General features: G+C 38.3%; 3 protein-coding genes across 3 annotated transcripts in view; all 3 read left to right on the top strand.

The window, feature by feature from the left end:
* LOC121517796 (tubulin alpha chain-like) overlaps positions 1–22,591 on the top strand; it is a 1,079,624-nt gene that overhangs the window by 943,633 nt on the left and 113,400 nt on the right. The gene's annotated exons all lie outside the window — the stretch shown is intronic.
* Positions 2,191–8,206, top strand: LOC121517028 (galactose-specific lectin nattectin-like). Its single transcript, XM_041798529.1, has 5 exons — positions 2,191–2,200; positions 5,294–5,388; positions 5,568–5,702; positions 6,983–7,094; positions 8,139–8,206. The coding sequence occupies exons 1-5, from the start codon at positions 2,191–2,193 to the stop codon at positions 8,204–8,206; spliced, it is 420 nt and encodes a 139-aa protein (XP_041654463.1).
* LOC121517025 (galactose-specific lectin nattectin-like) lies at positions 13,751–19,217 on the top strand. The gene is made up of 6 exons (XM_041798523.1): positions 13,751–13,813; positions 14,443–14,461; positions 16,351–16,442; positions 18,690–18,824; positions 18,929–19,040; positions 19,133–19,217. Exons 1-6 carry the CDS (start codon positions 13,751–13,753, stop codon positions 19,198–19,200), a joined length of 489 nt encoding a protein of 162 aa, XP_041654457.1. The 3' UTR covers positions 19,201–19,217.

Genomic DNA, 22,591 nt, shown 5'->3' with positions numbered 1-22,591 from the left:
ACAAAAATTGCATGCGGGGCCCCCAAGGCTCCATCCTGGGGCCTCTTCTGTTTAACATCTGCATGCTTCCATGTGCTCAGATCATAGAAAACAAGAAAATATAATTACCATAACTATGCAGATGACACACAGCTCTACATTTCAATGTCCCCAGGTGACCGGGGCCCCATACAAGCACTGGATAAATGCATAGAACAAATTAACAAGCGGGTCCGCCATAGTTTTCTTCAGCTAAACAGAGAAAAATTGTAGTAGTTTTTTTCCCCCAAGGAGGAATATTTGAATGTCAGCACGCAGCTCCAGTCACCACAATCAAAAACCACTGACCAGGCCAGAGATCTGGGCTGTCATGGATTCAGATCTACATTTTAAGACCACATAAAGACAATTTAAAAGTCAGCTTATTATCACCTCAAGAATATCTCTAGGACTGACATCCCAGCAGGACCTTGAAAACTTGCCCATGCATTTATCTTCAGTCGGGTTAACTACTGTAACATCATCTTTACCATGGACATCACTAGGCCCTTTTTGGGGCTGAAGCCACCCTTAAATGTTCCTCAACCTCCCCAACAATAATTAAAGGATACACCATACCATTATGCTACCCCAACCTACTTTTAAATACTAGTATGTTGAATTTGGGTAACAGGTGACAGTCTAGACCTGCTGCTTTTTGTGAAGTTACACACAAACAAAAAAAGAAAAAAATATTGGATTGGCTGAAACAGACAAAGTCTGGCCTAAAGCTCTGCTGCTTACTTGACATAAAATAATATTTATACAACAAAATGACATGTTGTCTTTCACGATATGGCTTTTCTAAATAACCCTAAGGAGCCCCAAGTCTACAAACCTTAAGTTAACACTTGAGGGCAGTTCATTTATAGTTTAGGACTGTTTACAGAGAGTATAGTGGATTTTCCTGATGACTGAAACAAAAATTGTACACATTGTGAGCTGAAAGAGACTGCAAACAACCAGGAGGTGTTTATATATATATATATATATTCCTGTTTCATCTTAAAGACGCCTTTTTACTCAATTCTGCTGCAACTGCAACCTCATTTGATCATTACACCAAGGTAAGGCTTTATTACAGATCACCATTCTCGATTTAAGTCAACTATTCTAAATGATCTCTATATCTCTAAAACAGCCAGCAGGTAAAATTTATCCATTATTAGAGTGCTTTCATTTTTATCAGTAGCATTGATCAAGATCAACTAGTTAACTACAGACAATGAAGAGCTTAATAACCACAGAAAAAGACCTAGATCACTGGAGGATGACGAGCTATCCATCCAAAATTGTCTTAGGACTTATTGCTTAGTCCTATTCTTTTTTATTTAAAGCCCTGAAAAAATCTGTTGACATTTTGGCAATGTAGTTAAGACAAGCTTTTATCAATTATGTCTTCTTGACAAACGCAAGACTTTTTTGAGACATCATGACCTTAGGAAAGCCTTTTCTCCCAATCCTCAATTAGATGCCTTCAACTTGTGCAAAATGCAGCTGCACGTCTTTTGACAAACACAACCACACAAAAGCACATTCTCACTTCTCCCTTTGTTGGCTTCCAGTTTATTTTAGAATGGATTTTAAACTTTACATGTTTGTTTTTTAAAGCTCTGGATGGCTTCACTCCATCCTGTTTACCTGACATTTTAACCATTCGTGAACATGGCAGGGCTTTGAGGTCATCCAACCAACTCTTGTTGGTAGTTCCCAGGTCTAACTATAAACGTTGGGGTGACTGAGCCTTTTCAGTTTCTGCACCCAGGCTCTGGAATAATCTTCCCTCTGATATGAGTGTTTTCTCTGACTTGGGCCACTTCAAATCAAAACTTAAGGCTTGTTCATTCAGGATGGCTTTAACTACTTAGTAGGGTGGTGGCTGCTTTATCTATTTATCTGTATTTATAAATGCTGTGTTTTATTTTTTGGATTTGTCTTTGTGTTTTTAATGCTGTTTGATTTTTTTGTGAAGTACATTGGTCACCTGTGGGGTGTTGTTAAAGGCTATATAAATAAATTACATTTACATTTTATAATAATGAAATGAAATCCTGATTTTTGCCCGTGGTATCGATGTGTGGAGAAAAAGGCTGTAGCATCAGGTTGCAACATAAAAGTGAAGAGGGTCTGCATACTTTCTGAGCGACTTTTATATTCTTTCTCTTTCCACAGATGGTGTCAGGTGTGCAGTTGAATTTACTGTCCATTTTGGCCAGTGGACTTTGGGCTGGAGTTGTAAGTAATGTCTACTTTAAATATCTACTGCAGGAGCAGTTTACATGACATCAGTGTCATGGTTAGCCAGCAGCGATTTAAGGATAAGAACAGGTGGTGCTCAGCTCTCTAAGATGCTGTAGACAGTTTTGCTCTGTGTTCTGTACACCTGCCAAAACCCTGATGTCACTGAATAAGAGATATTTTCCTACATGCATCATTTATTAAATAAACAACAAAGTGAGATTTCACCTCGTAAAATGTGCACATTTTCACAGATTGTTTTGGTTCTTTATCGCAGTTGTTTTCAAACTTTTTTTCACCCAAGGCACACCTAAAGTTCAGCCAAAATCTCAAGGCACACCATATTTAAATCGATACGAAACAGACCTTTTAAATAATGTTACAGTCAAGGTGGCCTATAAAGGGGAGAGCTTTCTGGGGCCCAGCCAAACTGAAGGATCATGGAGATGGCAAAAGTGGGCAAAACGTGGCAAAAATGGGTTAAAGGTGATGAAAAAACATGGCAAAATTGGGCAAAAAGTGGCTAAACAAAGTCAGAAATGGGCAAAAATTGGTAAAAACCAAAAAAAAAAAAAAAAAAAAAGTGGCCAACCAGTGGGTTGAAATTGGCCAAAACTTGTTGAAAGTGTCAAAATAGTGGCAAAAATGGGTTATAATTGGCCTAAAAGGATTAACCATGTAAAAAGCTGGTAAAAATGGGATAATAGTGATAAGAAAATAGAGCAAAGTGGGCAAAAAATGTGGCCAAATAGATCACAAGTGGCAGAAAAGTGGCAAAAAGGGTTAAAGTTACTACAAGGTGGTAAAAGGGGTTAGAAGTGATGGGAGAAAATGGCAAAAAATGGCCAAACAATAGCAAAATTGTGCGAAAAGTGGCAAAAAGGTAGCAAAAATGGGTTAAATGTGGTTAAAAGTTCTGTAAAAATGGCAAAAATGGGTCAAAAATAATAATAAGAAGTGGCAAAAAAGCAGTCAAAAGAAGTGGCAAAAGTGTGTGGAAAAAATGTTTAACTTGGTTAGAAATAGCACGAATTAATAACTTAAGACCAATTTCAACCCAGTAATAGCTTGCCATTCTTTCCAGCTCTTAACGAGGTAACTGTTAGCCAGGATGCTAGCACCAATGCTACTGATCCAACACACATGCACTGATATCATCAATAAATCTTGACCGGGGAGGTCCCATTCTCTGGGGTTTTTCAGGGGTCTAGATCTGTGGGCAGGCCTGGTTACAGTTCTTGCCATAAAGTTGTAGTAATAACATATGGTACAAATTCCCATGGCACACCTAGACTTGCCTTAAGGCACACTAGTGTACCTTGGCACACCATCTGAGAACCACAGCTTTATCATATGTAAACTTAGCACAGAAAGTGAGGAAATTAGTGTTTAGTAGATTATTTCTTTGTTGTCACAGTGCTTTTTGGTAATGAATCTTACCCCGTTTATAAGCCTGTTCATTACCCTTTTAAATGGTGCCACATTTGTAAGGAATATGTATTTGTGGGATGAGCAGCAGAGCTGAGTATGTGGGTTGCGCCCATGAAAATCTTGCTATTTAAAAGGGTAATAAACAGGCTTTCCAATGGTATAAGATTTATTACTGAGAAGCACTGTTACAACAAAGAAATAATCTACCAAGCACAAATTTCCCTACTTGTGTAATAAGCTTAGTTGCTATCATCATCATTGTTTGGCATGTTTACCTGCCTGATCACATCAACAGCACAGCTTTTTTTAAAAGTCTACATGTGGTGAAAGTGAATAACAGGCCAGTGCTTACATTACTGCAGACATTTTTGCGACAGTAATTATTTATTTTAGTACTTCAGTCCTTATAATTCTTCACTTTTTATCAGTGCACTAAATTACATCTCATACAGACCAGTGAATATTTTTTACTCAACATTAATCTGGTAAAATTCAGAAAGTTGGCTCTTTTAGATGTGATATTAGCTTGTAAGTTTGACATACTGATGATTACTACAATCAAATAAGAAGACATTTACAAAATACCTGTCTGTGGTTAAAAATCTGATTGGGCAATGCAGGTTTTTATTGTTTTAGGGGTGCAGAAATAAAAGTTTAGGGATATTTTAGCACCCTCAAAAGGGCTCTAAAGTTGCCTGTCTTGAACAGCAACAAAGAACATGGATAAAAACCTTTGATCAGAAAAATTATTCCCCCATTTTTTGAAACACAAATGTCAGTGACTGATTCAGTGATGCAGTGTTCTTTTGTTTGTTTTCACAGTCATCATGTGGCCTACTTGGAGGTTTGTAGCACTCATAAATGTGAGGGTGAAATACTCTATTACTGTGCAGTAGTTGGGACTTAGGGAATGCCTTTTAATTGGTTACTTTGCAAAATAGACTCCATGTCTGTTATCTGGCAGATCCATCTTGCAAATCTCCAGTTGGAACAATTGTGCCGCGTGACCCAACTAATCAACATCATTTGAGGAGAATATGGCTTTAGCTACGCGTTTTGCTCAGCTGTAGCTATAGTACAGAAGCAGTTTTATCAGAACTGGGCCATATTTCTTTATTAAAACAAAAGCAAAAAATCAGACTGAAGTTTTTTTGGCAAAGATGTTTTTGCACTTCTCCTGACCAGCCTTGGCATGAGTTTTGTCCACCAACAAGCTCCACAGTTCATAAACTACAGCAGCACCAGCCTGTTGAACTCAGGTTACAGCCGGAGCTGTGCGTGTCTACCACTTCATTTTGTCCTGTCGCTCTAATTTGCCCGTAATGATATGACAGAACATTCATCCAGTCACCTTCTGAGAACTTTTGAAAAATCTGGCTCTTCCCAAACACTTTGTATGAGAGGTTTACCAGATGAATGTGAAATATCTGTGCATTGGATATATGAAACAGTCAGTGTGGTGTGTCAGGTTATTCGTATTGTGTTCAAGTCTTCAAAAGTAATTTTTCAAAGATCTCTTGTATTTTTGGACTGTTTGTATTGATTGTGCTGAAGCTCTGTGTTTTCAGACATCATGCATGTGTTCTAATCTTTCACTTTTTTGTAGGAGGTGTTTGCAAAACTTGCCCTCAGGGTTGGACTCACTTTGAAGGGAAATGTTACCTGTTCCAAGTCAATCCAATGGATTGGGCTGATGCAGAGGTGTGTTCTGAAATCATATTTCTAAAATAAAATCTGTCACAGTTTAATGTGGGTGCAGTGGGTTCAGTCATGTCAAGGACATTTTGTAAGAAATGCAGCACTGTTTTTTGTCCGTCAAATTCTCACTCTCTCTCTCTATTTCTCTGCCACTTTGTCTCCTATTTTGTCTCCATTATTAGCGTCACTGCACCACTCTTGGTGCCAATCTGCCTTCTGTCCATTCAAAAGGAGCATATGACTTCCTCAGAAACACAGTAAACCTACTGAGTGGAAAAGACTTAGCCATTTGGCTTGGAGGGTACGATGCAGTGAAGGTGAGTTTTTAGAAATTGTCTAATCTATTGAATCTGTTATTGAATGTTCTGCAGATGTAATGTGGTATTTATATTCAGAGACATTAACCCCTCAGGAGACTGACAGGTATAATGTAGGCTCAGTCCCAATTTGTAACCTTTACCCCTGGATTTAGAGTCCCCCTTTGCACAAGGGGGTAGTGGGGAAATCTTCCTCCACGATATGGGACGACCCGTTAAAACAGTGTTATGTCATCAGTAGTCACTGAGCATTTACCTCAACAGACACATTAACGTTAACGGATATTTCCAATATGTCTTCTTCAGCATTCTGTTACTTTGGCTTTAGCATACAGTGCCTATAAAAGTATTCACCCCCTTGGATGTTTTATGCTTACACAATTTTACTCCATTCTTCTTTGCTAAACTGCTCAAGCTCTGTTAAGTTGTACGGTGATTGGGTGTGAACAGCCCTTTTCAAGTCCAGCCACAAATTCTCTTTTGGATTGAGGTCTGGACTTTGACTTGGCCACTCCAAAACATTCACCTTGTTGTCTTTAAACCATTTCTATGCAGCTTTCTCTGTATGCTTCAGCTCATTGTCTTGCTGGAAAATAAAATTTCTCTCAAGCCATAGTTCTCTTGCAGACTGAATAAGATCCTCCAGGATTTTCCTTTATTATGCCGCATTCATTTTACCCTCTGCCTTCTCAAGCCCTCCAGGGCCAGCTGCTGAGAAGCAACCCCACCACAAGATGCTGCCACCAATGTGCTTCAGAGTGGGGATGGTGTGTTTGTGGTGATGTCAGTGTTTGGCGTCTTGACTGATGGCCAAAAAGCTACATTTTGGTCTCATCAGACTAAAGAACTTGCTTGACCATGGAGTCTCCCACATGTCGTTTGGTGAACTCCTGTCCAGATTTAGTCTGAGTTTTCTTCAAGTCTTCGAGTCTCTCCCATCTCAGCTGCTGAAGCTTGGAACTCCTTCAGAGTAGTCATAGGTGTCTTGATGGCCTCTCACACTAGTCTCCTTCTTGCACACTCACTCAGTTTGTGAGTGCAGCCTGATCTAGGAGGAATTACACATGTGCCTTAGTCCTTCTATTTCTTGATGATGGATTTAACTGAACTCCCAGGGATACTAACCTTCTCAAGCAGATGGATACATGAAGTGTGGCTTTCTATAACTACAATACACAAAAACAAACAACTATGGGCATAAGATCAAGACAAATGTATTAAATTTGTTGGGATGTGTAACAATAAAACATGATTGTTAAAAAAAAAAAAATCTTTTCCAGGAGGGTGTGTGGCTGTGGAGCGACGGCTCCCACTTCGACTTCAAATTTTGGCATAAAGGGGAGCCAAACAACTTTCAGGGAAAGGAGAACTGCATGGAGATGAACTTCATGGGTAAAACAACACTCTAGCTGTTGAAGCACATCTTACATGACCATAATTGCATGACTGTTTGTGCTATCGGAAAAATTCAAACAGTTTCTGAAAGCTAAGAAACTGTGCTTTACAGCCAGCATGCGATTATTTCTTTAATTTCCCCTTTTCCCACTAAGATTCTAGCATAAATTTCCCCCATTTTTTGTGTTTCTTCATTTTAAACTATTAAAACACTTAACATGCAGTAATATGTAAATAACAGCCATATTTTTAAAGTTCTAAGTATTGTGGAAAAATGGGCAAAAGCATGTACTCACAGGACATTTTCTGAGCCTTTTATGGCTAAAATAAGAAAAGAGCCCAGAAACTCAGTTTTAATTTAAACAGTTTAAAAAAAAACACTTTTAAACATGCAGTACATTGTACACAACTGCCAGATATTAAAGTACTCTAGAATAATGGGCAAAAGCACTTACAAGACACTTTCTGTGCCATTTATAGTTAAAATAAGAACGTGTCCAGAGGCTCAGGAGTTAAAGGGTTAAATATTTGGAAAAATACTACTTCTGTTACATGTTACATTAGCATTTCATGAAAATTGTAATTTACAAAGTAGCTTTCAGTGTGTTGGGTAACATAATTAGGGCTTTAGATGAATTTGTTTCTGATTTTTTTTCAGTCTGCTTGATTTTGACTGACTTTGGTATAATCTGGTTATGAAATTCTAGTATTTAAAGCAGAAATAATGTCTTTTTTTGTGAGTTGTAACCCTTACTCAGAAATATAGACAGTATTAAAACTGCATTAGCCCTCTGAGACTAATGTTGTATCATACGACAAGCAGTGACATGGGTTATTTAAAGCTAAATAACTTTTAAACCATAAATCAAGCATCTTAAGACAATAAGTCCTGATGAGACGAAATGGTCAGAAAATAGCTCAAGTCTCAAAATAAAGCACTTGATTGCTATATATAAAGGCATGATTATTTAATACAACAATGAAAGTATAAAAGTCTTCATGAGCTTTGTCACCCATAATGTCCTCTTTTTGTGCCAACAGAAAAGGATTTTGTCAACGACAATGCCTGTAGTACCAAGAAAGCTTTCTTTTGTCAGAAGCACCTGTGAAATCCCCTCCTGTGATATGAAGATGGCCCACTCATCAGTTGGATGTCAAGCCTCGATGACGTCTTCACTACCAGATCTGATGATCGAAATAATGAGGTTTATGTTGAATAATTAAAAAGCTTTAACTGCTCAGAGGTTTGTCTCCCCTTGATTTTTTAAAATGATTTTATAAAGTGTTTTAACTGGCGGTGAAAGGCAGACTAGCTCCATTACTCGATGACTTTCTGCAGAGAAAATTAACAGATTGTAGTGTTGGGAGGGGAGGGTTGCCAGCTAAAGTCTGGGTTGGACCAAGTCTGGAAATTGGTCTGGTAGCTGGACATGCACTGGTTCACTTCCTCGGTGCTGCCAAGGTGCCGTCCAGCAAGGCACTGAACTCCTTTAGCTCTGTGGCCAGCACTGCCTCACTGACATCTCTTCAATAGAAGATGTCCATAGGATCTGAATGGTCTGCTGGTTGTTCCACACTCCAGACTAAAAACTAAAGGTGACTGTGCATTCAAGGTCATTGCTCCAACTCTTTGGAACTCACTTCCATTGAATTTAAGATCAGCAGAAACAGTTGATTCTTTTAAAAAGCAACTTAAGACCTACTTGTTTGGTCTGGCCTTTACTTAATCTGTTTTGTGTACTGTGTATTCTCTTATTGTACCTTTGCATTAATTGCTTGTGTTTCTTTTACCTTTTTGTAAAGCACTTTGTGACCTCGCTGTTCTTTAAAGGTGCTATAAAAATAAACTTATTATTATTATTATTATATGTCAGCTGATGTGTATGTGGCATGTTAAATAAGAGAAAATAAAATAGAATTTTCATTTTTGGGAAAATATACCTTTAAGCAGTCTTCCCTAAACTTTAATCTTGCAAAGCAGATGGATATGCCCATTTCTGTGTTTCTCACTGGGGAATCCATCTTTCAAAGCTCCCGTCTGAACCGTTTGGGCCCGGTTAGAAAGTGACAGGACCACAGCGTTGAGGGGCAGTGCTTTTGGGCGCCACAGAGTCGTGATGTAAGCAAGCAGCAACAAAAGGCCGGTGCAATTATGGTTGAAGACATTAGCGTGGATGCTGATGAACTTGAACTTGTCGACATTTCTTCATTAAAAGAAGAACCAAGAACAGCAGTGAGTTGTTTTCTTTTCAAAAACGACAAAAGTTGTGTACTGACATGTCCAATCACCCTCCAAGGATTGTTTCAAACCCTCTGCCCTTTCCCAAACGCTGTGTATAAGTGGTTTTCCAGATTGATGTGTGGAAACACGTCCATCTAGCATGCCAGGTTACTTAAACTTAGGGTCGGGACCTAAATGGGTCGCAGTGCATATACATTTATGACATATAAAATATATGCAGCTGTCCTCTTCATTCAGGGCAACAAAAGTGTTTTCTGATCGCTTCCTGGGAGTGATAGTTTCATCAAACATCATAGCACAAAAGGGCTTATAACCTCCAGCAAATACATACTATGCCTTCCCTGAATAGCAGGTAAAATGACTCAGTTGGGTTTCCACCAGGTGGTCCGGTTTGACTGAGTACAGTTTTGTTTGGGTTGTAATGCTAGATTTTGTTTAAACATTAATAATCATGATTACAGTTATAAATAAATTATTGAATAAGATTAGAATTTACAGGGCACCACACCACAAGCAGAATAACAACCAAAAAGGAGCAAAATAAGTCTCAGAATTAATATTTAAATCATATCATTACATAATGAATATTGGTATTTAAATAAACCAAAGGGTAAGACCCTACACTGACCCTCACAACCAGCAGAATTATTATAATCTAAATGCACAATAACCACAGACAAGTCCTCTTATGTTAATACTATTTATTAAACAAAGCATCAATTAGAATCAATGGCAATTCAACAAAAACACACTAGCCTTTATTACCTGTGGACTCCCTGCAGGGTCTCCTCAGGTCTCCTCCTATCAGAAAAGAGAATGTGTCCTGTTGCAAGGGCTTCTGGGATAATGAGTCTCCCAGGCTTCCTCATTCTCTGTAGGCCCAGTCTGTTTCATGGACTCCAGATTCTAAGTTAAACTTCACACTGGTGACAGAAATCAGTAGGGAACAAGCAGGAAATGGCTTTAATTCAGCTGAAAACTGTTTTAATAACTACATCTTGACTATGTTTATCACGATCAGTACAGATCCTCAGCTGATGGAATATGTTTATAGAAATATTTGGAGCTGCAACGGTACGTTAATAGACACAACATGAAGCTGGGCCCACTAAATTAAAGTGAGTCCTTGCCCCATAATTCCTGTCTAAATTTTAGGTAGTTTCTAAATGCCTACCTTCAAAATTTTAAGGTAATTTTTAGTTCATTTCTGAATACATTCTTTCATAATTCACAAGCAATTTACAGGTAAATTCTACATATCAGCCCACTAAATTAAAGTGACTCCCCTCCTCCATAATTCCCAAGTCATTTTTTTGTAATGTAAACCAGGGTTTCTCAAACTTTTCAGCCCATGACGACCAAAATATTAGAGACCAGGGACCCCCACTGCACCTGAGGGTGACTGAAGCATTGTCGAACTCATATGCACATTCAACAATAGTGGTATGCAGACCTACATTTTAAGGGTATTTTATTTCAGCAATGTCTGACCAAATTACCATGGTTTTATTTGGAATAAGCCAACTGTATGCAAGGCTGGCAATAATGGGGGATTTATCTCAAATGGGGGGCCAAAGTAGGTCAGCAAAATCCTGATCCACTGTAATGCAACAAATGTTTTTTTAAATCTATTTTTGGTATATATATATATATATATATATATATATATATATATATACACACACAACCCTCTTCAAAATGTTAACCCCCTTTCTTAAAACAGAATAACCTTTCTTTGCTCATGTTAACTATGTGGATGGGCACATTAAACTAAACAATTTGATAAGTAAAGTAGGACTTTATATCTAGGCCATGATGTGCACAAATGTTGGAATGCAAGTAAATAAAGAAGGCAAAACAGAGACAGCTTTAGGGGGAAAAATATTAAATATTTGTGGCAAAAAGTAGCAAAAAAAACATGGCTTAAAAAGAGTCAGAAAGGTGTCACGGGTGGCACAAATTGGTTTAAAGTTGCAAAATAGGTTAAAAGTGGTAAAAATTGGCAGAAATAGTGGTGGAAGGGGGTTAAATTGTGGCAAAATTACTTTAAAGTGGTAAAAATGAGCAGAAAATTAGGGGGAAATTAGATCTGAAAGTGTCAAAATAATCTAAAATTGGCAAAAATTGGGGAGCAAGTGGCCTAGTGGTTAAAGGCACTCCCCATGTACGCGGGCGGCCCGGGTTCGAATCCGGCCTGAGGCCCTTCACTGCATGTCTCTCCCCCACTCTTGACCCTGTTTCCATTTCTATACTCTGTCCTCCTCTATCTAATAAAGGCACAAAAATGCCCCAAAATAAAAATCTAAGAAAAAAAAAAAAAAAAAAAAAGTGGCAAAAATTGGTTTGAAGTGGAAAAAAGGGCTAACGGGGAGGCAGAAATTGGTCAAAATCAAGGTTCAAGGCTCTTAATTTTTAATCCAAAAAGGTGAATTTGTAAGCTAAAGTGGTAAAAAGAGGCAGAAAAAGTGGTGAAAATGGATTCTAAAATAGCATTAATTGGATAAAAATGGCAAAAAATGGTTAAAAGTTGCAAAACCAATCCTGCTAATCCAGCACACATACACTGATATCATCAATAAATCCCAACTGGGGACGGTCTATTCTCTGAAATTGTCAGGGGCCCAGCCCATTCTGTGGGTGGGCCTGGCTGTATGCATATCTTTTTATTCAAATTGGTAAAATATACGATTTGAAATGATTTCAAAATATTTTATACTTTTTGGAAGGCATCTGGGAACCTTCTCTCAGTGTCTCGTCCCCCCTGGCCATCAGAACCACTGATTTAAACAACAGCCTTGTGTTAAATTACATTAAAGGAACAATACAAGGCTGTTTCTAAAAATTGCATGGATATTTCTTGGGAATTATCGAGGAAGGACTCACTTAAATTTAGTGGGCGATAATAAAGAAATGAACTGGGCATTACCAAGAAGCTTAAATAGAAAATGATCATCTTGTTTCTAAGAAAATATTTGGTAAAATTAACCTAATTACAGAGAATTGCTTCAATAATACTTGGTATTACTTAGTAAATTTTTATTTATTGATATTAAAATATTTCAGATTTATTACTAGGCAATAACTTTTCTTAAAGAAATCACTAGATATTTGTAATTATTATAATTAAATTTCTAGGCATTTACCAGTTAATTAGGGCTGATTAAACGGTCGCTGCATGAATCTTTTTTAAGCTCCCTCTGCTCCACTACTTCCTACCTAAATCCTGCAAATCCCTAGAAGGAGTCCAGGCAATCTATCGCAATCACAAACCATCCCAGTTCTCTGTCGTGGGTGAGGGTTGTGTGGTGCTGTCCGTGGTGCTGATCCATCACTGAGGCAGAAACACTGCCAGCATGTGTCTTTCTCTCTGGCTCTCATCAGTAAAAAGTTCGATTAACAAACTTAGTGCAGCTGCTTGTTTGTATTTTGATCTGGTTAGTAATCTAGTAGCTTTCTGTGGCTTGACCCGTGAGGCACTGCAGCATGCAGCTGATAAAATATTGACTCTTGAACTCAAATATGGTCTGCTGATGTTTATACTGCGACAATGTTGTAGCAGTGGAGAGTTGTGTACATTGTTAAACAGACCTTTTTAACCCTGCGTGTCAATCCGACCCACTCTGGTGCTGTAGCAGAAAAGGGAGGCACGCACAGTTTGACTGATCTAATACCCACTCAGACAGTTAGATCTGGTGTACTAGCCCAAGAGAAAACATTCAGGGTTGAAGCTCTGCACTAGCTTTACAGATGGTCCTCAACAAGAGTTCATCCAAAGTAAAAGTCAACATTAAACATATGCATAACTGCATTTGTCTAACCCTTCAGGCAATATCCATATGCAGCAAATCCATAATATTTACATTTGTAGCGTGTCTGTCCTTTTCTCCTGAAGGCTTCCAATGACATATAGATGGACTCTTACTTATTTTTGTTTAACATGAACAACTAATACTGTGTAAGAAAGCAAACAACTACAGAGTATAAAAACAGATTCAATCACAGAGACACCATCGTACCTGCTGCTGTTGGAAGTGCAGATACATTTATTCATCACAACAAGGTATGGCTTTCATTTATAGATCAGCAATTAAAGATATTTTACCTGTTCGTTATTGCACAATTTCACTTTAAGGTAAATTCTCTTGTGTTTTTAGCTCTTGAGCACAAAAATGACATTTATCCACCTGTAACTGTCTCCTCTTCATCGCTCTCCTATTATACACTGTTAAAGGTCTATTATGCAACATGTCATACATAGGTGTGCATTGGTTTGTTAATTATGTGACAGAATCTGCATCAGTATAATAGCAGACGACATTTTAATTACCATTTATTCTAATTTTGTAATATAGATTCAGGTTTTAACAATTAATTTTCTCATTTAAGGGGAATTTCTTCTGTCTTTACACAGATGGCCTCAGGTCTTCAGCTGATCGCGCTCCTCTGTTTGACTGGCAGTCTCCTGGTTGAAAATGTAAGTCCCAGTGTTAATTTTGAGAGCTGTTTTTAATTTTAGTCTCAGTCTTTGTCTTTAGATTAAATGCATTTTAGTTTTAGTCACATTTTGGGCATGCCATTATAGTTTTAGTCAATGACAACTCACATTTTAGTCTTAAATTTTAGCCCAAGCATTTATTCTCTTACCTGAATCTGTTACCAAATCATAGCAGTGTGTTCTCTGCTCTCTGCCAAACCTGGTGTCACTGCTTTCTACAGCTGAGAGGCAGAATAGATACAGATGCATGTTGGCAGATTTACCCACAGTGGAGAAATATCCTGGATTTTGGATGTCCGACAAAAACTAAATTACATTTTAGTCTCGTTTTAGTCATCTTGATGAAAACAAACTTACTTTTAGTCAGTTTTAGTCATCGAAGATCTAAGTTTGGCTAGTCTTAGTCTAGTCTTTCTCATGGAAAAAAGACTGTTGATAAACGTTTTAGTCATAGTTTTAGTCAATGAAGTTTACATGACAAAATGTCCATCGTATTACTACTTGACCTTACCTTTATATTTACATTAGTTTTGCTTTTTCAAATGCAAATTACTGATGAAAACTGAAGATAAGTCTGAACCTGAATCTAATACTTTCTGATTTTACAGGCATATGGGAAAGATTCAGGTAGGTAGTAATCAGAAATGACATATAACTGAGACTAACAGTCAACAGGCTGTAGAAGTTTTCTGTTTTAACTTCAACGTTTGGCTACAGTTAATGCTGACGCCTGATTGTCCAAGAACAAAAATGCTAAAACAAGCTGATGTTAGGGAGCTAAAGTTGGCCTTTTAGTTAATTTATGGTAAAATTGCTTAGCAACAAGTCCAACATAACTCTCTGCTCTCCATAGAAATGTCTTCAATTTGAAAGCTATTTTAAATTTAGTCTTTAGATTGAAATGGCCTGAAAGAGGTGATAAAGTAACAACAACACAGTGTAACAAAAAGAATTTAATAAAAACTCAGAATGTAATAATTTGGCCATAATGTAGCAACAAGCCGAGTCCATGACGTAACAAGTTTTTGAGCATATTTTGATAACTTATCACATTCTGCATCTGTTATGAAGCAAGCAAAATATTTCCTCCTAATAATGTAATCATTTTATAACATAATAGAGTCAGTCAATAGTTAATGGATTAACATGGTAATCATTTTGTGAAACACTAAAACAAATGATCACAGTCACACACTAATATCGCCTTACAGTTTTCATTAAAAACATCAACAAGTCAATTCAACTGTAATGCAAAAGCTTGAATTAACAAAGGAAAGTAACTGGATTACAACTGTATTGTTTTACTCCCTCATTAGGAACTGAAATGTTAGTGCATCACAGTACTGGGTTACCACACTAGAAGCTGTAGCATACTCTGGTACCTGAAGGTCAAACATGAGGTGATTAAAAGGAGATGTTGATTTCCAAGGATTAGCTGCAATGCCTAATGAGCTGCAGCTGTGATTGTCCAGGGCTCCTGTTCTCCCCAACCAGCCTGTTTAACACAAGTACGTTCCACTACTTTTGTGAAGTTAAGACTTTGGTAAACATATTTCAAGCTACAACAGAGTCAAAACTGTTCAAAAATCAGATTTCAAAATTCAGCATTTGGTCTTAAATAACTCTTACACAATCCTCTTGGATAAAAATAGGCCCCAATCTACACCTGGATCTGATAAACAACTTAGGATGTAGCTTTATTTGTAATGGAACACCTAATTTTTAGGTGAGCACAAGTTTTGGAACAGAGAGACTTAAAAAGTTGTCTTTCTTGACATCTCTCACAGTGTTTCTGTGGTCAATGGCTGATGTTTATCTTGGTCTACTCGTTCAATGTTTGTTACTGAGTACACCATTGGTTTCTTTCTTCTTCAGGGCATTCCTAATGGTTGTACTGGCTATGGCCAATGTTTGTGAAATGGCTCTGATTGATTTTCCATCTTCTCTCAGCTTCACAATCGTTTGTTTTTCCACCCATAGACATCTCTCGAGTTTTTATGTTGGTTACACCTCTCAACTATAAATACAGTCTGCACAGGCAAAAGCCAAATCTGAAACTAAGTGTAGGCATTCAGCACTATTTATTGTGTGAATAATCAATGCCACTGGACACACCTGGGCAACAAAACACACCTGTCAGTCGCATGTTCCAATACTTTTGCTCACATGAAAATTAGGGGGTTCAAACCAAAGGTGCTATCTCATAAGTTGTGTATCAGATCCTGATGTAAATACCTGGAAATAAGAGCTGAAATGTTGATCTACTGTCACATATTCATCTTTTGATGTCAAACCCAATTTTTTTCAGTCTACAACAAAAATGAAGGAATTGGACTGAAGCTTAGACATAGGTGTGATGTATAAATGTCACTAGGCTGTCATTTATAAGGTCCAAAAATGATCTTTTAACATTGCTCCTTGCTTAATTTTATTCATTTGTTTGAATGTCTTAATCAAATGTCCTGAAGCTCAACATCTTTTGCCATTTTATCCTTATTTCCTCTTTTCTTTGATAGGTCCCTGTAAAGTTTGCCCTCCTGGTTGGGCCCAGTTCGAGCACCTCTGCTACATGTTCAACCACAATAAAATGGACTGGGCCGATGCAGAGGTGTGTTTTGATACATTACAGTGCAGTCTGAGTGTCTTTAAGTGTTTGGATTTGTGGTTCTGAAATGTAAAATGAAAACGGTGCATTAATTGATTATTATTTGCATGACCATTTAACCGGGAAGGGCATTTTTAACAGCTTTTCTACTTCAGTTTGCAAAATTAATCCCTAAAACAAAACTGATTTACTGTTAGTTCATATACCTTAAGGAATGCAGATTTATTTTACAGAGTTCTCAATTAAAAAAAAAAGACGTAAGCCGCTGAGCAGCATGTTTATCTCTGGTCAACCCTGAACAGCCTCGTGAGGTTGCAGGTAACTGTGGTCCATCACAAGTGAGCAGCACAAAACATGGTTGATATGCAGCAACAGGGCAGCAGCTTCCAGAAGCATTTCACAGTTCATAAAGTAGCTGTCATTCCCATAACCTCCAGCATTTCAGTGGCAGTTATTAACAAGGGGTGTTTTTCATCGTGGCTCTGTCATGATAGCTGCCATTGAAGTTATAAAACCCAGAGCCCTGCACAGGACGCTTTTCATAACACTCCAGCAGGATTTCTGACCATTACTGCCCACTCCTGCAGCGCATGCTATCCACTACCACCTGCACCCTTGACAGGTGTGTCAGAGCTCTCCCAGACAGTAGGATACGCTTTACCCTGGACTTCCACTAGGTACGGCTCTGGTCCATCATGGTTGCTGCAGTTTGACTGCATGCCCTGCTGTTCATCAACACCCACTGACTGCACTGTCAGTGCAGCATGGACCAGCACTGCCAGACAGGGTGGACTTGTTTGGTTTTGTCTCATTTTTGTCCTTTCATGTGGATTTTTGTGGTTCCACCAAGTTACCTTTGTATGAATAGACACACTTCCTCTTGTCCCTCTGAACCGTTAATAATCGGCTCTGCTATGCCCCGTTATGATGTTTTATTGGTGTAGTAAAATGAAATAGTCTGGCATTTGTCTGGCATCAACATGGAGTATTTTATTCTCAAATTTAACCAGATATTTTATTTTGGTTTCAGTAAATACTGCCTAACTGATGTGGAGGGGTCCAAACTGCCAGAGCTCTGACAGCAGAACTGGTAGAAGCACTCTCATTGACTAAAACTAAAACCTTCCTGCTCCGTTTTCTTGAGAAAACTGACCACATATCCGGTGGAATTCAGTGGTTGCTCTATTAATGCTGTGCTTTTACCAACTTTTCATTTCATGCTTAATGCAATAATGCCAATTTGCATGGAAAGAAGTGTTTGCTTTTTTTCTCCAAATAACTGCATAATGGCTCAGCGTCTCTGCACACCGGTGTGTGTTTGTGTTGATTGGCCCTCTACAAGGGGAGCATTGAAGCTGTGCCTTTTGACTTATTCAAAAATGTTTTAGAATGGGCACTTTTTGTGTCACACAGCTCACCTGCCTGTTCCAACCGTAGACTATAGAAAGAATTGGACAAAGCCTGTGAGATGTCAACCGTCTGCTTACAATAGGTGGACTCAAACAGCTCTTTAAGCCAATCCATGGCGACTTCCATATTGAAATTGGTCTCAACAGAACTTTGGATCAACCTGGCAGCCCGCCCACTAAGCTCTATTTCCTGTCAGCTAGCTAGCTGGCTAGCATTCTGGTTGACAGAAACGTAGCAAACAACAAAATCACCAAAAAGATCAGCTGGTTGCATGCCACACTTTAAAGTAAAAGCTCTAGTCCAATGCAGGAAAAAGCGAAGAAAATCTAAAGGATATCTGAAGCCCAATACAGACCAGTGTTGGCCGACATGCATCCAAACATTCCCCTCTATTATGTCCATGTACAACCCCACACCAGCAGTGGTGGCCAGACATCCCTTGATGTGCCGCAGTCATTTACGCCACTGGTCTCGCCATCTTACATTTTAGGTGTAGAAAAAGTGGAAGGCTTTGGCTGCTGGTAAATACCACTGAACTTAATTTTTTCTTCAATGCAGAAAATGTAAAGCAAATCAACCAGTACTTGAACTTTTGTTTCCATGAAAAAGCTTAAACAGACATTCATGTTGCCTTATCAAATATCTGTCTCAGAACAACAAATCCAAAGAACAGTCGATCCACACATGAAACACTCATTGGTCAATCCTTTCCAGACCCGATGTTTGAAATGCAGCAGTTTTAACGCCACATCCTCACTTTTCTTCTCACATTGATAATCATTCTCCTTCTCTTCCTCTCTTTTTGTGTCTCTTTGCCTCTCACTTTGTCTCCTCCATCAGCGTTTCTGCACAACCGTTGGTGGAAATTTGGCCTCCATTCATTCAAAAGCTGAATTCGACCACATTGAAAATATGCTCCTGAAAATGACTGGCAAACACATGAACATTTGGCTTGGAGGATATGATGCAGTAAAGGTGGGTTGGTGTTGGAGATGAACAGGATCTGCTGTAGTTTCCTTCTTTGTACCTTTTGTTTATATTCTGGATGCCCATAAAGATTTACTATGTGTTCTTTCCAGGAGGGTGTGTGGCTGTGGAGTGATGGCTCCCACTTTGACTTCAAATTCTGGAGCAAAGGGCAGCCAAGCAATTACCGAGGAATGGAGCACTGCATGGAGATGAACTTCTTGGGTAAACATTAAAGCCACATCCTATGAATGGAAGATGAGTTTATGAAGCAGAAAACCCTGTTAGTCATTTGATTTTTCCTTTTCCTCCTACAGAGCGTGTGAATACCAATGATAACACCTGCAATGGAAAGAAATCTTTCTTCTGCTTAATGCATCTGTGAAAACCTCGCCGTGTCCTGGAGAAACCACGTCCCAGCTGATGATGGCATCAGAAATCAAATGATATGTCTGATTAAATGTCAGTTTAACCAATAAAGAGATGTAGAATTCAAGCAACACACCTTGTCTTTTCTGAACCACAAACACAAACACTCAGTACTACAAAGACAGACAGTGTCCAAAAATCTAGCAGGGAGCTTTTAAAAACAAATAACAGGATTATTTCATATTTTATTGTAGATGGTATTCATAAATTTCCCATGATATCACTCAGTCCTACTTAACCCTTTCTGCTTGTTTTTGCCGCTCACAAATCCTCTTCATTTCTTTACCTGCTCAATTTTTAAAAATTTTTGCAACTTGTTCCTACTCTTTGAACATTTTTACTGCTTTGTCTGTCCATTTTTAAATCATTTGCCAGTCTTAACCCATTGTCTGGTCAGTCTACAAAATATTTTCCCACGAGTCTTGGGGATCATCAGGATGTTTTTAGTCATATGTGAGACGAGTCTTTGTGTTCTTTTTTGTCAGCAGTGGTCTTGGTCTTGGAACTTTCCCATGATTGTTTCTGTCCAGTCTCTTTCTGATTGTTGAATCATGAACTCTGACCTAAACTGAGTCCAGTGAGGCCTGCAGATCTTTAGATGTGGTTCCGGGTTCTTTTGGGACCCCCTGGATGAGTTATCAGTGTGCTCTTGGAGTCATTTTGGTAGGCCGGTGACTCCTGGGAAGGTTCAACACTGTTCTGAGTCTTCTCCATTTGTGGGTAATGGCTCTCAGCAGTCCAGACACCTCAGAAATGGCTTTGTAACCCTTTTCAGTCAATGACTTTGTTTCTCATCTGTTCTCTTGCCAATTTTTAACCCCTTTTCACGCCTTAACCTAGCCGTTTTTACAACATTTTTGCCACTTTAGACCCTCTTTTTCCCGACTCCTTAACCCCTATTCATGACAGCAGCTGGACATTTTTGCCCCTTTTGCTAGCCTTTTTTTTTTTTTTTTGGCCACGTTTTACAATTTATTGCCATTTTTCCCCTTTTTTGCCACTTCTGAACCCATTCTTGCCCCTTTTTACAAGTCCTTATTTGTTTGCCACTTTTGCCCTTTTTTTTGCCATGTTTGCCACTTTTTAAAACCCTTTCACTTCTTTATTTGTACATTTTTGCCCCTTAATGTCACTTTTGTCCCTTTTTACCAGTCTTTATTCATTTTTGCCATTTTGTTACTTCCTTTTACTTCTTTATCTGTCCTTTTTTGCCCCTAAATGTCACTTTTGCCCCCTTTTCCCCACTCCTTAACCCATATTCACTGCTTCAGCCAATGATTTTCACAGCATTTTGCCCATTTATGTCACTTTAAACCATTTTTTTCCACATTCACCACTTGCTCCTACTTTTTTTTTAGCCTTTTCACTGCTTTATCTGTCCATTTTTACCTCTTTTGCCAATCTTAACCCATTTTTGCCACATTTTCTCATTTTTGCCAACTTTTAAAACCCTTTTTAATACATTACCTGGCTGTATTTGCCACTTTAAACCATTTTTCCTGACTTCTTAACCCCTATTCATTAATTTACCTGGCCAATCTTACTCTTTTCGGACACTTTTTCTCATATTTGCCTCTTTTTTTGGCCACTTTTAAGTTCTTTTTCACTACATTATCTGGCCATTTTCAACGTTTTGCCACTTTAAACCCTTTTTCATGTTTTTGCCACTTTTTAACCCCCTTTTCCTTCAGTATCTGGCCATTCTAGCAACATTTGCCACTTTTATGTCACCTCAGCCACTTTTGCCCCCTCTGTCTACTTTTTACCCCCTATTTTACTGCTATATCTGTCCATTTCTCCCACTTTTGCCAGTTTTACCCCTTTTCTCCACAGCTTGACCCCTATCCACTACATCAGCTAGACAGTTTTGCCCCTTTCTAGCCCTCTTTTCTTTTCTAATGTGGCCATTTTTGCCCCTTAATGTCACTTTTGCCCCTTTTTCCCATTCCTTAACCCCTGTTCACTACTTCAGTCATCTATTTTCAGCAGCATTTTGCCCCTTTAAGTCACTTTAAACCACTTTTTTCCACTTTGGCCATTTGTTCTCACTCTCTAACCCCTTTTCACTGCTTTATCGAGCCATTTTTGATCAGCCCCAGAGAGGACACTTTGTTAGAGAGGAACTAGCCAATGTGATTTTAAATGACTATAACTAAATAATTTCAACAAAAATGTTCAAATAATTGTAGTTAACTAAAATGAAATAAAAACTAAGCTGTTAAAAAAACAACAAAAAAAACTGACTAAAATGATTATGTGTTTACAAAACTAACTGTATTAAAATAAAATTTTTGACAAATCTCCTCATTTTTAGTCTTTGACATCAGCAGACTTGCTGATGTATAATCCACGGCCCAGGGAGAGAAAAACACTCTAATTTGACTGAAAACTTTACATGATTGCTGTTTTTACTCTGTCGTGATGCGGTTCTGAGTGTAGATTCATAAGAATTTGTTTTTTTTCGACATCAGGTTGCAACATAACAAAAGCAAAAAGGGGTCTGAATACTTTCTGTATGCACTGTATTATAAAATATCTACAAAATAGACAAGACATACACATTCAAGCAAAAATGATAGATTTCCAAATGAAGCCTCTTATTCTGGTGTTTATCAGTGGGATTCTTCAGATATCTATTTGAGTCTTTCTGCTGTAGAAGCTCACTTATGTCTCACAGCAGTAAAAGATCTGTTATTAAATAAGCATACTTAGTCCAAGTGTTTGTTTGTAAATTGACCTAGTTAGTGATTCTTATTGAAATTTCTGTGGCTTTAAGGCATTACGCTGGGTTCAAATATTGACTCTTAGTCACAGCCTAGGGATGTTTACTGTGTAAGCGTTGTGTTGTAGTGGAGAGTTGTGTACATCAGTAAACTTTCGTAAACTGTAACTGTGTCAGTCAGAACCACTCTGGTGTTGAAGAGGGGGGTCTTATCTAGTTTGATTGGCCTAATGCTGACTCAGATCTTGGCCTTTGGAGAAAACATTCAGGGTTTGAGCTCTGATGCCCCCCGGCTCTGCCTGTGGTCCTAAATAAAAGCCTGTCCAGAACAAAAGTCAACATAAAGCATTCGACTGCAGCCTTCAGCTTCTACCCAAAAGCATCTGATCGTCATTTTTATGTTTTCTCCGGAAGGCTGTGACTGAACAGTCGAGTACAGTAACTCTGAGTTATTCTAAATATCATCCACAAACATGTACATGTAAATAAAGACTCTGCAAACAGCAGAGAGTATAAAAACTGATCCAGATCAGCGACGAAGACACCCGCTTCTGTAGAGAGAGCAGCCACACTTACTCATCACAACAAGGTACGGCTTTCATATTGACCTTTGTTCAGCACAAAA

Source organism: Cheilinus undulatus, linkage group 11 (assembly GCF_018320785.1).
Source record: "Cheilinus undulatus linkage group 11, ASM1832078v1, whole genome shotgun sequence".
Classification (NCBI taxonomy): Eukaryota; Metazoa; Chordata; class Actinopteri; order Labriformes; family Labridae; genus Cheilinus; species Cheilinus undulatus.
This window is presented reverse-complemented; position numbering and strand designations above follow the sequence as displayed.